The sequence below is a fragment of the Triturus cristatus genome, chromosome 12 (assembly GCF_964204655.1).
Source record: "Triturus cristatus chromosome 12, aTriCri1.1, whole genome shotgun sequence".
Taxonomy (NCBI): Eukaryota; Metazoa; Chordata; class Amphibia; order Caudata; family Salamandridae; genus Triturus; species Triturus cristatus.
Genome location: NC_140595.1, coordinates 384,885,325 through 384,900,165, shown reverse-complemented (window position 1 = coordinate 384,900,165; position 14,841 = coordinate 384,885,325). Strand labels below are relative to the sequence as shown.

General features: G+C 42.6%; 1 protein-coding gene across 2 annotated transcripts in view; it reads right to left on the bottom strand.

The window, feature by feature from the left end:
- VAT1L (vesicle amine transport 1 like) overlaps positions 1-14,841 on the bottom strand; it is a 781,678-nt gene that overhangs the window by 257,649 nt on the left and 509,188 nt on the right. For both annotated transcript variants that reach the window (XM_085639998.1, XM_085639999.1), the window contains exon 6: positions 2,572-2,627. In XM_085639998.1, the coding sequence (XP_085496124.1) occupies positions 2,572-2,627 (56 nt within the window). The remainder of the gene's footprint in view (positions 1-2,571; positions 2,628-14,841) is intronic.

Below are 14,841 nucleotides of genomic sequence, written 5' to 3'. Positions count from 1 at the left end.
AGAACCCCATTTCTAACAATCGACAAAACAAATCCATTTATATAACTATAAGAGGTTTTTCATTTGTATGTTGTGCAAACCATCATTTGTGGGATTAGTGGCTAAGTCAGTGCTTAAATTGTGATGGTAGCTGTTAGTAGTAGGAGACGGCACTCATTTGTGGGAACCAGAGCCTATCTTTCATCATTAGACTTTGATTCAGAGCAAATGAGATAAAGGAGGGCAAGGGAGAATGGAGGTGGCAGTCAAAGATAGGAAAACAGTGCCAACTAGAGAAAGAAATGGCAAAAATAAACATGCAAGGTTGAGATACAGATACATAAATTGTAGGGTGGTGGAGGAGCTCTTTGGTGGTATAGAGACTAGGCAGCCTTAACCTTCAGCAGCCCCAGCATCTGGCAGTGGGAACAAGGGTGGTAATCTTGTAAGAAACAAAATAAGCACTGCAGTCCATCACAATATTTATAATATTGTGTTAGAAGCACAGTGGTACGTTACCACTGAGATCGACTGAATGCTGGAGAAAGATTTTATATATGAAAGTAGAAGCAAGAAATGACCTACATAGAGCAAGTAAGTAATTGGAGTATACGTTGTAGGGGGTGAGGACCCACTTCAAATAATATTCACAATCTTTCTAAGGTGAAACACTAAAGTCACTAAATAAACTTTAGCTTAACCCTATGGTAGATGGCACAAATCAGTCAAGCTTAACTTAGAGGCAATATTTTAAGTACTTATGTAGCACTCAAACAGTAATACAGTGAGAACACAGCACAAGAAAACCCCCAAACCAATTTAAAACTAGGGAATATTTTAATAAATAGAATTACACCAAAATGACAAAAATCCAATAACAAAAACCGTGTATATGAATTTTTAAACTTTTAATTAAAAAGAGCACCAAAAAGAACAAATGAGACAACCGTGGTTATCTGGTTGCCTTAGACTGGGTCAAAGTCAAAAGTTAAGGCTGACTGAGATGTAGTATGGTTTGGATACATGGACCAGGTAAGTCCTGGTGGAAAGTTTACCTTCTGACTTTTATGGAGAAAAAGTGGCCCTCAGTGGGCCATTTCGGGTGAGCTGGAAGCTGGATCCAAAGAGGGGCTCGACGATGGCAGGTTGCTGAAGAGCAAGGTCTCATTGGAGTCATTGAAGAAGGCTGGAAAGCTCTGAGCATGTAAAGTCTGATCAGATTCTGCTCAGCATTGGTCCTGATGAAGCCCTCTAACTTCGGATTTCAAAACCTTTCTGGAGGTTGGATATCTTTCAGAAGGCCAAACCAGCAAGGTACGGCCAACCTGCAATTCGAAATCAAGGGCTGCAGCTTTGACAGCGACCTCAGTTGGTTCTCCAGGCAGAAAGTTGTCAAAACATTTTAAGTCCCACATCTTGCAGTTTGGGGATAGAAAGAGTACACTGCAACACCAGCCAGTGGTGCAGGAACTGGGAGTGCATCAGTTGGGAGTTAGGACTCACTACAAAAGACTCTAACAGCAGGGCGCAGGCATGTCAAGTTGGAACTGGTCAGCTGAGCAGATACAGAGAGAAAGGCCCCTGGATGAGTGTTGTTTCCATTGTAGCTCAAACAGCAGGTTAGGCAACTGACTCTTGGGGCCGCTTGTAAGGTCTTGCGTTTAAGCCAAGCAGTACTAGTCTTTCTTCTTCAGACAGCATGGCAGTTCTTCCTCTCAATCATCCACAGGTCCAGGAGTATTCTGAGTGGATGTCTTTGAGTTCTACTTTTATGTATTCTGAGAAGAGGCCTATGGGGTTCACGTTTTTGTCCAGTATCAGTCTGTGGGTGGAAGGCAAACCATAGCCCACCCTAAACTAGTTCTGGTCAGTCCCTCCCCTTCCACTGAACTTGGAACCAGCCTGACTTGACAGACATAAGGGAGATAGGGCTAGGTGTGAGCTTCATCTGCTACTGACAAGGTAAGCATAATTTAAAACTCAGAAGGGCTAGGAACAGCTCCCACACCATCTTGTCAAACGAGGACACCCCCTATCCCAAGACCTAGAGACCCTTGTCCTCAGTCTGGCAGCAGTGAAGTGTACAACAAAGGGATTGATTAATCTCAGTCAGTGGCTGGAATGAATCCAAGCATTCCATCCATCACTCTTTCGAATGCTTCAGTGCAAGGCCCTAAGTTCAATGGGTATGCGCAGACGAGGACACCATGCTCACTGTACCACTTGAACCAAGCTCCACCCGACTACCAGGAAGGACCTGATCTGGCAGTTCTGGTTTGAGCTTTCTATTGGAGCAACATCAAAACCAATATGCATAATGCTGGGCGCAAACTCAGGTGGTATTGTGTGTAAAATAAGAAAGGATGGGTAAGTGTTCGAAAAGGAGGTTATCCCATTTGCCTAGGAACACTCTTATGCGAGGGAGGGAACAAAACAGGTCTGCACTTCAACTGTGCCTCTATATTTTGTTATACCGACTGCTAGAAGATCATTTACATGTTCATTAGTTATAATGATATGCATTTTCTGGAGAAGGTGCGTTGTAAGTTCATCTAATACGGTATATTGTATCCTGAAAGCACAAATACTTACCGATTTTGCAAAGCTGAAGAAGCTTTTCGTTTCTCCAGTAACCATGTTCGATGAACCTAAAAGGAAATGAAATAAAGGAATGTTGATATTTTTTTCCAGTTGGTAAGTGTTTTAAGGTCAAAATAATCAGGCTTTGATGGTTATAATTAAAGCGAATCAAATCATTATTTTACAAAACAGCAAAACATCTTCATTTAAAACCAGAGCACATCTATAGACCCGAGCTAACCAAGCTTATGAGATCTGTTGGCAAATGTATACAATTGCATATTTGGTGGTTCATTATAGTGTTGCTGCAGCCAGGATCACTTTCTGTGATGACACTCATTAATGGGGATGTTTTTCTCCGGGGGGTTCAATGTGACATCAGATAGACAGAGAGCGTTCCCTAAGGCAAAAACAGATGTTAATCATAGCTTAGCCATCTGTAATTCTATGTTACATATGGCCGTTCAAATCATCTGTCCCTGATTCAAAGATATACACAGGGGTAGTGCAGTAATTGTTGAGCTCTACACAACATGGCCTGCCAAGACAACACTGCATCTCCTGACACCCACCACTCTCTGTGATATCCCTCACCTTCCTTGCCCAAAGCTCTGCTGCACACTTTGACATTGAGAGCAGCAGGATAGCACCACATTGACAACAGCTCTCTCTCAGGCACCAATGAGACCAGTTTGTTTTGTCCTGTCAGTGCTGGTTTACCAATACTCACTCTGGTAGGGGAGAACGCGGTCGGCACAGGCCAAACACCACCTGCTTTCTACCTTCTCCAACAGGCCTATGATGACTGTGGTGCTGTGGAAGAAGGTGGGCCTTTGGAATGTCTATTTGATGTCACTCAGAACATCTCTTTTAAAACCATCACTGTTATTCACAATTACCTAGCTATAATTCTAAATGTTATATATGACTTCGATAGGAAGCTTCTATCATGAATGACTGTACTGCAACCTCAGTTGCATCTGATTTGTAGGAGGTGGGTCTCTGTCTATAAAGGCACAGTGGGCAAAAGCAATGGTCTGGAACACAACCGTAAGTGATTGCCAGTGGTTGAGATTAAATCAAGAATTATTTCTACCACTTTGTTTATGCCACAGACTCCCTAAGTGTGGTAAATATGCCCAGATGTGAGTTCCATGCTCACAGTGCCATAGGACATGGCAAATGGCTCCCAATTAGGGGTGTGTCTTTAGAGGAAGTATTTTGGGTGTGGCATCCCCCAAAGAAATGCATTCTTGGCTTGGCACTTGGGTCTGTGGGCCCTGTGCTGGGTCTGCTATGTCTGTGCTGATTATTCTCATCATTCGATTTCATTAAGAGGTTTTACTTTGTTCATTTGTTTGGATCAGAAACTTAAATATTTCTAGTGACAGTGTTACGTAGTAAATCTGCACCCAAAATAAATATTCCTTGAATTAACGCAGATTAACTACTTTTTGTAATTCACTAATGATGACCATAGTGGGATTGAAATCTGCACCAGTCTCAGGTTTCCAGTAAGCTGTAAAAAATGTGATGGATGGAATGCTTGAATTAATCTCAGCCACTAGGGCTGCAGCCCAATCCATCGTTATTTTGCACACCATGCCACTTCAGTTGGACCCACCTACATACAAATCAGTCTTGACCCTCGACAATCTAAACAGTGCAGCCTGAACTGCTGATGCAGCCCAGAGTAATTACCAGTGGCTGAGATTAATTCAAGCGTTCCACCCATTACTTTTTTGTCTACATTGTTGTGTCGCCCTAAGTAGGACGGGTATACCCAGACATGGGTCCCCTGCACACTGTGCCACTGTATCCAAGTTCAGCCCAGCTGATAAGCCCATAACTAGAGTGAAAGCTGTCCTGGTTTGCTTGTGTTGTGTTTCAGAGAGGGCCTGGCTTGGCAGTTCAGTATGACTGTTCCAATTGGACCAGAGTCAATTTTGCAAAAAGCTGGGCCCAAACTGAGGTAACATGGTGTGCAAAATAACAATGTATTGGGGTGAGGCCCAATTAATTACCAGTGGCCAAGAATAATTCAAGTATTCCATCCATCACTTTTTTGTATCCAGAGTAATTACCAGTGGCTGAGATTAATTCAAGCGTTCCACCCATTACTTTTTTGTCTACATTGTTGTGTCGCCCTAAGTAAGATGAGTATACCTAGACATGGGTCCCCTGCACACTGTGTCACTGTATCCAAGTTCAGCCCAGCTGATAAGCCCATAACTAGAGTGAAAGCTGTCCTGGTTTGCTTGTGTTGTGGTTCAGAGAGGGCCTGGCTTGGCAGTTCAGTATGACTGTTCCAATTGGACCAGAGTCAATTTTGCAAAAAGCTGGGCCCAAACTGAGGTAACATGGTGTGCAAAATAACAATGTATTGGGGTGAGGCCCAAGTAATTACCAGTGGCCAAGAATAATTCAAGTATTCCATCCATCACTTTTTTGTATCCAGAGTAATTACCAGTGGCTGAAATTAATTCAAGCGTTCCACCCATTACTTTTTTGTCTACATTGTTGTGTCGCCCTAAGTAGGATGAGTATACCCAGACATGGGTCCCCTGCACAAAGTGTCACTGTATCCAAGTTCAGCCCAGCTGATAAGCCAATAACTAGAGTGAAACCTGTCCTGGTTTGCTTGTGTTGTGGTTCAGAGAGGACCTGCCTTGGCAGTTCAGTATGGACTGTTCCAATTGGACCAGGGTCAATTTTGCAAAACGCTGGGCCCAAACTGAGGTAACATGGTGTGTAAAATAACAATGGATTGGGGTGAGGCCCAAGTAATTACCAGTGGCCAAGAATAATTCAAGTATTCCATCCATCACTTTTTTGTATATTTTGTAGTCTCAGGTTTTCAGACATACTACTGGCACTCAAAGGCCGAAAGGGGGTGGGGCAAATGTTTGCAAATAGGCTAACAACAGTCAAAAGTGTAGCATTCCAAATCAATGTTTTTTACCTACTGTGCCATTCTAGACAGAGGGCCTGATTTAGGGATAAGGAGTGAAGATAGGCACGGTGGCAGAAGTCTGTACACCATCCATGCTGCCTATACTCTGCCTGCAAAATGTATAGATGTCCTCCAGTCCTGAGGATATCTTTAAAAATTGGCAGGAACCACCGTTATAGCACGTCCTGTCAATATAGGAAAGATCCATCATGCCGAAAAACCATCAAACGTTTTCCGAACGTTTTTATTTTTGTAAAAAAACACTCTTAAAGCAGGAGTTGTTTTTAGAAAAATTAAAAACTAATGACCCCCATACCATAGAAGTTATTTCCCATGGTGTGGGGGTCATTATTCTTTTTTTGTTTTACTGTCCCTCACCGACCTTATATTCCTTGCAGTAACGGACAGTCAACAAGCCATTCAATCGTCCACTTTAAATAGGGAGCCTGATGGCTTACTTCTGGTAGCCTCTACTCCATCGGAGGAAGTTTTACACTGACATGAGTGAATTCTGCTCTGATGGCCTACAACTTGCACTTGCCTGACACAAACTCAGGGGAGTGGATTCTTGAGTTTTGGAGAAAGTGTACTGTCACCTTTGTGGCACAGTATCCTGTCCACAAATCTCTAAATCATCCCCAGAGGCCCCCCTAGTCAATTGACCCTGCTGCTTATGGGAACAGTCTATCCCGAACCCTGGCCATCTCACCCATTCACCCTACGGCCCATTGCTTTTTTTGCTGGGACATTTGAGATTCTCACCCCATGAAGCTCACTGACTACGTTATGTCCCTGCTACCAATATGCAGTGTTCATGCTTGAGAACAACACATTTTCAGTTTACACCATAAAACATGAATCTCCATTATCTGAAATAACAATAAACATGAAAATACCCTTTTTTCCACAAAAGAGAAGTCTCTTGTACAGCTCGGCATACATTCTCCTGTTAAACGCCGATCAATATTATGCACATCAAAATTAATCATTTTAAGAATTTAAGAGGGAAAAGAAGCTAGGCTTTGTTCATGTAACACTGCAAGTTACACACACAACTGTGTAGGAAGTCCTCAATCGACTGAGCTTTTAAATGGGCTGTAATCAATATTTAGCTTATTTGTTCTTTTTGTAACTCAACAAAGAACTGATTTGGGCCTGAAAAATAAAAAACAGGTCTCAAAAAGAGAGAAAATAATATTTCTTTAATTACTTCTAAACAATGACAGGCACGGAGGTTGTCCTTACAGAAACAGCACATTCCTGACTTTTTTTTCTTAAAGAAAGTAACATTTATACCTATAAATGTGTGGCAAACACAATAGCTGCATTCTATTAGGTTGAGGAAATCTGGTAGGAAAATATATTTTTCCAGCTTGAACATCAGAAGTGTGGGCATGCAATACCAAGAATGTAAGGATATCTAATTTTGTCATTAAACTAATCCTTGCAGTTTTTGAAAATGTAGTAAACATGTATCGCTCTTATGCACCCCTAGTAAAGTGCAGATCCTCTTAATTGGGGTTTACCATTCGGTTGGGTTCTCATCTGAAATGTAGGTCTCATCCTTGGAAAGTTTACACCATAGTGATGTTTGGAGTGTTACCTTTTGAATGTGTGCTCAGTTGCTGTGTAACCTGTTTCCATGGCAGTCATGTATGAAGGAGCTCTAATAAATAAGAGCAACTTACATTCTGGGTATGAGCTTCACTGGCAACGAGTTGACTGGCCGGGTGTTCAGTGTGTAGGTCAGAGGAGCATGTCCATGCAGTTCCTGCTTTGAAAACCAAGGAGCCATCCCTCATCACATGAACATTTTGCTTCTAATTTGAAAACTCCATCTGTGTGGTGCTACAGTTGCTCCATGAGGGGTCCGTATGCTACATGGGGCCAGAGGCACATCCCTGGATCCTTGCCAGGGTCTCTGTATTTCGTGACGCGTTAAGTCGTTGCAGCTATCTTTGGCAGAGGCAAGGCTAGCGGTTGAACGCTTGGCTGCGTATGTTCTACGTCAGTCGGGCGTCCATTTTACATAATTTTGTCATCTTGGGTGGAAAGCCAAGGCAGCTGCCTAGTTTCCCATGTATGTCACTTGCCAAACATGTTGTAACACTTTACTATATTGAGGTTACGGCTTAGCTTTGGAAGTACGTCATCAGCCATCTTAGTGGGCCACATCTAGTGTGCAGGTGTACAGTGGTCATGCACACTCCGTAATGACATATTCACATCCACTTGATGGCTATCTTATCCAACCTGATAGGTGCATTGTGTGCATCGATGATGCACACAACTTAACATATTGGAATGGAATCACATCAGTCAATACAGTTTTGAATTTTACTCCAACTTTGGATAGGTGCATTTTGTGCGCTCGGGGATGCGCACACCTTGAACATGTTGACATGAAGTGACTTCTATTTTTCTGGGATATCAGGCCTTGGAGACAATGGTCTAGGGTTCCCACAAACCTTGCAACCATTGTCGGAATCTTCACTTATAGCATATTGTGTTGTGTGCTCAGTGATGCGCACACCTTAAACATACTGTGTGACTAAGAATCAGGAACTTCCAACACCTGTGGCACAGGTACTTTTGTGGCATTTTGTGCACTTGTTGATGCAAACACCTTCAGCATATTGCCATAGTGTAACACTGTGTGTGTTTTCCACACCGATACCAATACTGGAATGTTAACACAACCTTCCATCAGTGAAGTGCACACTAAGTATTAGCGGTGACGTCAATACCTAAGTTTAAGTTGGTGGTGGCTGCTATAATACTTATATGGTCTGTACAAGTTAATCAACGGAAAACAGTTGTGTAATTGTGTGAATCATTTGGGCAGGTTAGCAGCATTTTGGGAAAATTCAGCAAAATATAATTCCTCCACCTTTGTTTTTTCCTAGTCTCGACTATCCTTCCATAGATTGGGAATAATGGAGGGAAGGCTTTGAGTCACACTTCGATGCTATCGATGGGAATGAATTCCCACCCAAAAAGAAACTTGCATTATCAAAACATTGTTTTCGGTCGAGAAGTTAGGAAAGTTCTAAAGCATTTTCCAAGCCAGTCAGAGGATATTTGGAAGATGAATATACTTCTGCACTTAAAATGTTCGAAGTGACGTTTAAACACATAAAAATCGGGTTCTAGAAAGACATAAAGTTCTACAGATGACATAAATTACCTGGTGAGCCTGTGGAAAGTTATGTGGGTGCTCTGAGAACTTTAGCATCAGCATGTGAGTAAAGAGACTTTGAAGATGAATTGATCAGAGATCATGTAGTGGAGCATGCTAGTAAAAGAAAAGTTCAAGAAGTTGTAGTAACCACTCCCAAATTAAGTTTGAAACAAGGCTATGGAGTTGGCTGCGGGCATTGAAAGCATTACATCATATATGGAGCAAATGTCTGTATCTCAACCATATAAAGAAGTAGTGGCTGAGTTGGGAACCAAACATAGTAAGTAGGGCAAGTTCAAGTCTACGAATTTGATGCGTTTCAGATTTGAGAGTGAGAAATACAAAAAGAACAATTGATGGACAGAATGTTGAACAATGTTAATCATTCACCCCAGTAGAGAGATCTGGGCCTAAATCCATTGTTGTTTTGCTCTCCATGCCATTCCTGTGTGAACCCAGCCATATGCAAATCAGTCTTGACCCTGTTCGCCAAAACTGGTCCCAGTATGCTTGTTTCCGGTCCAGGGAGTACCTGGCTAGTCAGTTCACCCTGGACTGTTCCCATAAAGAACAGGGTCAAAACTGATGTGCATATGGCTACGTCCAAACTGGTGGTGAGCAAAAGAACAATGGATTAAGGCCAGATCTTTGTGACTAGGGATGCATGTTTGCATTGTTCATCGTTCCGGCTACCATTTGTTCCTTTTGCTTTTGTTGCCTTAAGTGGGAAGGGTATGCCCAGAATTGGGCCCTGTGCTCACTGCACCACTGGATTCAAGCTAGCTTGGCTGAAACTGGTCCCAGGATGCTTGTTTCAGGTCCAGGGGGGACCTGGCTTGGCAGTTTGGGCTGGCCTGTTCCCATAAAGAACAGGGTCAACACTGATTTTCATATGGCTGGGTCCAAACTGGGGTGGTGTAGTGAGCAAAAGAACAATGGATTAATGGACAATGGATCTTAGTTCTTTGTGACTGTGGGTGAATGTTTGCATTGTTCAGCATTCCGCCCATCATTTGTTCCTTTTGCATCAGATTTGGAGTGCAAATCATTTAGGAAATGCAACTCTCTGTCCTGCTATTGGCAAATTGCGAGCAATTTGTAAGAAAAAGGGACACTTCATGGATGGATGTAAATCTAAAGGGAAGGAGAAGGAAAAGGAAAAAGAAAAAGTAGTCAGTGATGTGAATGATTCTAGATCTTCAGAATGAAGTGATCAGAGTGTTATTCTGTATTTTGAACAGCAAATTCAAAATGTGAACAATAATGTTTTGCTCACATATAGTTTCATGGCCAAGAGACCATAGTGCTAGGTAACTGTTGGACGTTTGTGTTTGTGAATATGACGGCTGATACTGGGTCACCTTTTTTCTGATTGGAGAGGACTGGAATAACTTTCAGGACAAGGATGTTGTTATGAGGATATCTGCCATCAGACCAGGAGCACATGGTGGAAAGCCTATAGAAGTTGTAGGGGAATTTGATATGATGGTAGCTTTCAAAGGAAACACATTGGGTGCCACTGTGTACGTTGCTAAATATGAGTCATCTTTCCTGGGTTGGCTAGAACACCAAAACTTAGAGATGATTTTGCACCCATATAATTCCAAACAGGTGCTTTTGACAAAGGAGTGTATGACTCTGTGGGCTCTGCAAGAGTGTGAATGAGAAGCAAGATATCAAAAATTTTTAACAGACAAGCCAGGACAATTTAAGGGATTCCAGCACAGGATACAACCCAAGGAACAAGTAGAACCTATAGTGCACAAGGTTAGAATGGTTCCATTAGTGGTTAGGTCAGAATTTAAGAAAGAGTTAGACTTTATATGCCAACAAGACATAATTGAGCCCATTGAGGGTTCAGAAGGGTTGTCTCTGGTTGTGTTAGCATGGAAACCCAAAGGCAGCTTGCGTATGTATGTCGTTTGGAGGGATTTGAATTCCAGAATTTGGGTTGACTGACATCCTTTACCCAACATCACTCACATGCTTTCCTTGGTAAAAGTGGCCAATGTATTTTTTACCTTGGATATGGCATTCGCATACCACTAGTCATCTTGGATCAGAACGCTCAACATTTAAATTCTTTTATCACTCCTGAAGGGGCTTTTCAATTCAAGATGATGCCTTTTAGATTGGCCTCTGCGTTGGCTGTTTTTCACTGCTTAATGGACACTATGTTTAAAGGAGTGGAGGTAGTTACCTGTTTCCAACACGATCTGTAAGTGTATGTGAAGAACAAGATTAAGCATTACAGGAAACTGGCTCAAGTATTAACCCTTTTGGAAGAAACAAGTGTTATCTTGAAGGCAGAAAAATTTATATTTTGGATTCAAAAGTGTGGAGTATCTAGGGCACAAGTTGTCTGCGCGAGTAGTAGAACAAAAGGAGAGTTTGGTAGAGCTATCGTTGAAGCTCCTGATCCTGAAGGCAAGTATCAATTGCTATCCTTTTCAGGCCTTATGGAGTTTTATGTGCAATTAATCCCGTAATGTATTGAGATAGTTCATGTTTTGCGTGCTCTCCTCAAAAAAGGTGAAAAATATATATGGGATGTGAAGTGCAACCGTGAATTTGAGGACAGCAGTGGTGTGGTGACTAAAGTCATTCCGCTTAAATCGTTTGATACTAAGGATCCCAGCATTATGATTATGGATGCTAGCAGCATGGGTTATAGGGAGTCTTATTGCAGAGAAGAGGTGGAAAAGACAAAGTTGTTGCTTTCGTAAGCAGTCTAAGGGGTGCTGAAGCATCTAATTTTCATTTCTTCTAATTTCATTTCTTATTCTGTAGTAGAGTGTAAAGCGTTAGCTTGCTAGTGGGGAGTAGATGAGTTTCGTCAGTATTTGTGGAGATCAGAGTCTGAAGTACGATTGGATGACAAATTGTTAGTCGATCTATTTACCACAAAGGGGACAAGTAGATCCTTACAGAGAATTACTAAGTTACAGTATAGACTGCAGGACTATTGTTATCAAATGGTATATATTCCTGGAATAAAAAATGTGATGGCTCACGGCCTTTCAAGATTACCCCTGGAAGTCAAAGGTCAAAAACGTGAAACATCTTGGAAGGATGATGATGAAATGGTAGTTAATGAATTGCTGAGTGCTGTGCATGAGGTTATTGGTAAGCAGGATTGGTTGGAAGCCATGGAACATGATGGGAAGCAAGTAATGAATTATATTAGGAACAGGAGGCCAAGCAGCAACCTGCAGGATGCCATGGTAGATGTTTACAGACATATTGGTCCTGAAATCTCAGTAGTCAAGGGGTTTTTGTATAGGTCTCATATTCTACTTGTTTCCAAGAATTTGAAGTACCAAGTGGTGGTTTTGGCATGTGAACATCATATAGTGATGAGGCCTATGAAGAGGAGAATAAGGGACATGTTTTGGTGGCCTGGAATGGACAGTGAGGTGGAACATTTTGTCGGGTAATATGTGCATAGAGTGGCCAGTAATAAAACACAGGTGACTATTCCAAGTGGTGTAAGTGCAGTCCCTGTTCCTGATAGGGCATTGTCTAAGTTGGCCATAGATATAATTGCTTCTTTAAGAGTAGGGAACAGTCAGGTCAAGTATAGCATCATGCTTGTTGACTTTTTTTCATTTTAGGAGGCCTGAAGTTGCGTTTGTAAATAACATCACATCTTGTGCAGTGAAAAGCATGCTGTAAAATGTATTTTTGAGAGAAGATGCGTCGGATTAAATCATTTCCAATAATGAGCCACATTTTGTCTCCCTGCAGTTTGAGGAAATCCTTAAGGGATTTATGGTTAAGCACATCACATTGTCATTATATCATCCCAAGAGCAAAGGTCTGGTGGAGCGTTGCAACAGAGTAATCAAGGAAAAATGCAATTGTCATTGGCAAATGGTTTGGACTGAATGTTGGAGGTAAGAGATATTTTGTGGGCAATTAGCACTACCCCTAACTCAGAAACAAAAGTATCACCTTTTGTCTTGATGAAAGGAAGAGTTTCACTGTCAAAAATAAACCACATTAGGATGCAGAAAGAGATGCTATCTAAGGAGACCTTGGATGGTGTGAGTGAGAGGAGTAAAGCTGCTCAAGATAAGTATGAGTATGAGGAGTGTATCTAGAAATTTGGTGGTGAAGGAAGAGGATATGGTCCTTGTCAAGAAAGTTTGTTCTGGGAAAGGAAGGAGTAGGTCTTCTAGCACTAAAATGGTAAGAAGAGTGGGAACACATACTGTGACCCTGGATGATGGAAGGTGCTGGAACAAAGAGAAAATTTCTGTGGTTCGAAGTGAGAAAATGAAGGATGTTCCAGGTGTAAAAGGATTTTGTGGAAATGTTATTAAAAGATCATCTAGGGAATGATCTGTGCCTGTTAGGTTGCGGGATTATGAGTTATTATGTATCTTTGTGTATAGATGTATATTGTCATTATTTAAAGGAATTTAATTTATTTTATAGTTGCTTATTTTCTTATAACATTTTAACTTATTAATATTAGTTTTATTTAGTGTCTGTTGGAGTTGTAAACTGTTATTTCGTTATTATATGTTCATGTATAACATGTTGCATAAGGAAGAAGATGTGTTGGGTTCTCATCTCGAATGTATGTCTCATGCTTGGAATGTTTTATATAATAGGGGTGTTTGGAGTGTTATCTTTTGAATGTGTGCTCATTTGCTGTGTAACCTGCGTTGCTGCCAGTCATGTACGAAGGAGTCTAATAAAGAAGAGTAACGTACATTCCAGATATTAGGTTCCTTTCACATTCTCTGTTCTTTTCTGTCAGAGGAAATTTACAGAGTTCCCCTCCACAGCAGGTTTACATGGAAACCACCAGATTGGTTTAGCAGGCATCCTTTTTTCACACCCAGAAATGGTGATGAACTTAGTATAAGTGCCTGGTGCATACTGGTATTTTGTAGGCTATGCTTATTATGTTAAAAGTGAAGCTGTAAGACCAAGAATGCAATAAGCCATTGACTAAAACAAACATTTGTAAATCCAAGCAATCCAGTTTTGTGCTACGAAAAGTGTTTAGTAAATAATAGCTGGGTGACTATGTTGTTGCTTCAAATTGTCCTGTTAAACAGAGCCCATTAGCAGAGGGAAGCTGTACCTTCAAAGAAGAGTGTAATGAAAAGGATTTTGAAGATGTTTGGCTTGTAAATGGTAAAATATGTGGGCAGAAGAAACTCACAAAAACCATTCCAGGGACTTTATCAAATCATGTGATGGCATGAACCATTTTCAACAGGTCATAGGACTGACCCACATGAAGGGACATACGTTGGATATGATCCTAGCATCCCCTGACCTGGTAGCAGTCAAAACACCTACCCCTGTTAGCTGGTCGGACCATTATCTGATCTCATTCACCATCAAAAGCCTAGACCACGAGGAGGAGCCTAGCGCGCAACCAAGATGGCCGCGTAGGTGCGAGGCTCCCGAGGACCTCCGCGACCTCCTATGACTATCCTGAGCATATCCTGTCCCAGATGAGGGGACTGTATTGGTGAGCCTGAGCTGAGGTGGCGCCCGTTTTCCGCTTCCAAATCGGACTTCGGACACCGACTTTAGCACCGATTGAGGTTTGCGGCCTTCTCCTAGCCGAACCCCGGATTTGCGATGTGGGGCGATCCAGTGTCGAAGTGAACAACAGCGGCGGGCAGGGCTTGGTGGCTCGCGTAACCCGCACTTTCACTTTCGCTTTCGCACCCTCCTTGCTGTCTATGCGAGGTTGGGTCGCGGGGCTTTGTGTGTTGGTGTGGCCTCGCCGGGGGACCCTGCCTGCCCGCCGGCTGTGATCCGCCCCGCAGATCTGGGGTGGCACCCCCCCGGAGCCCGTGGACCGGCTTGCCCGCCCTTCACGACGTGGCTGGTGCGACCGGGAGACTGGGACCATGGCCACGAAACAAGATGGTGATCGGGCAAAGGTAAAATCGACCCGGCGTGGCGCAGCCCATCAGTCCAACAGCATGGATCGCTATACCCTCCAGAAGGGATCTCCTGAGGTGCCACGCAGGTCCCCTGAGGGCCCTACTGATGCCCCCGATCTGCCCACGGACCTGACTCTGCGGGATGTCATGGGCGCCATCGCCGAGATGAAGGCCTCTGTGGGCCAGCGTTGTGATACACTGGCGCAGAAGATCGACTCGGTCCTCGTGGA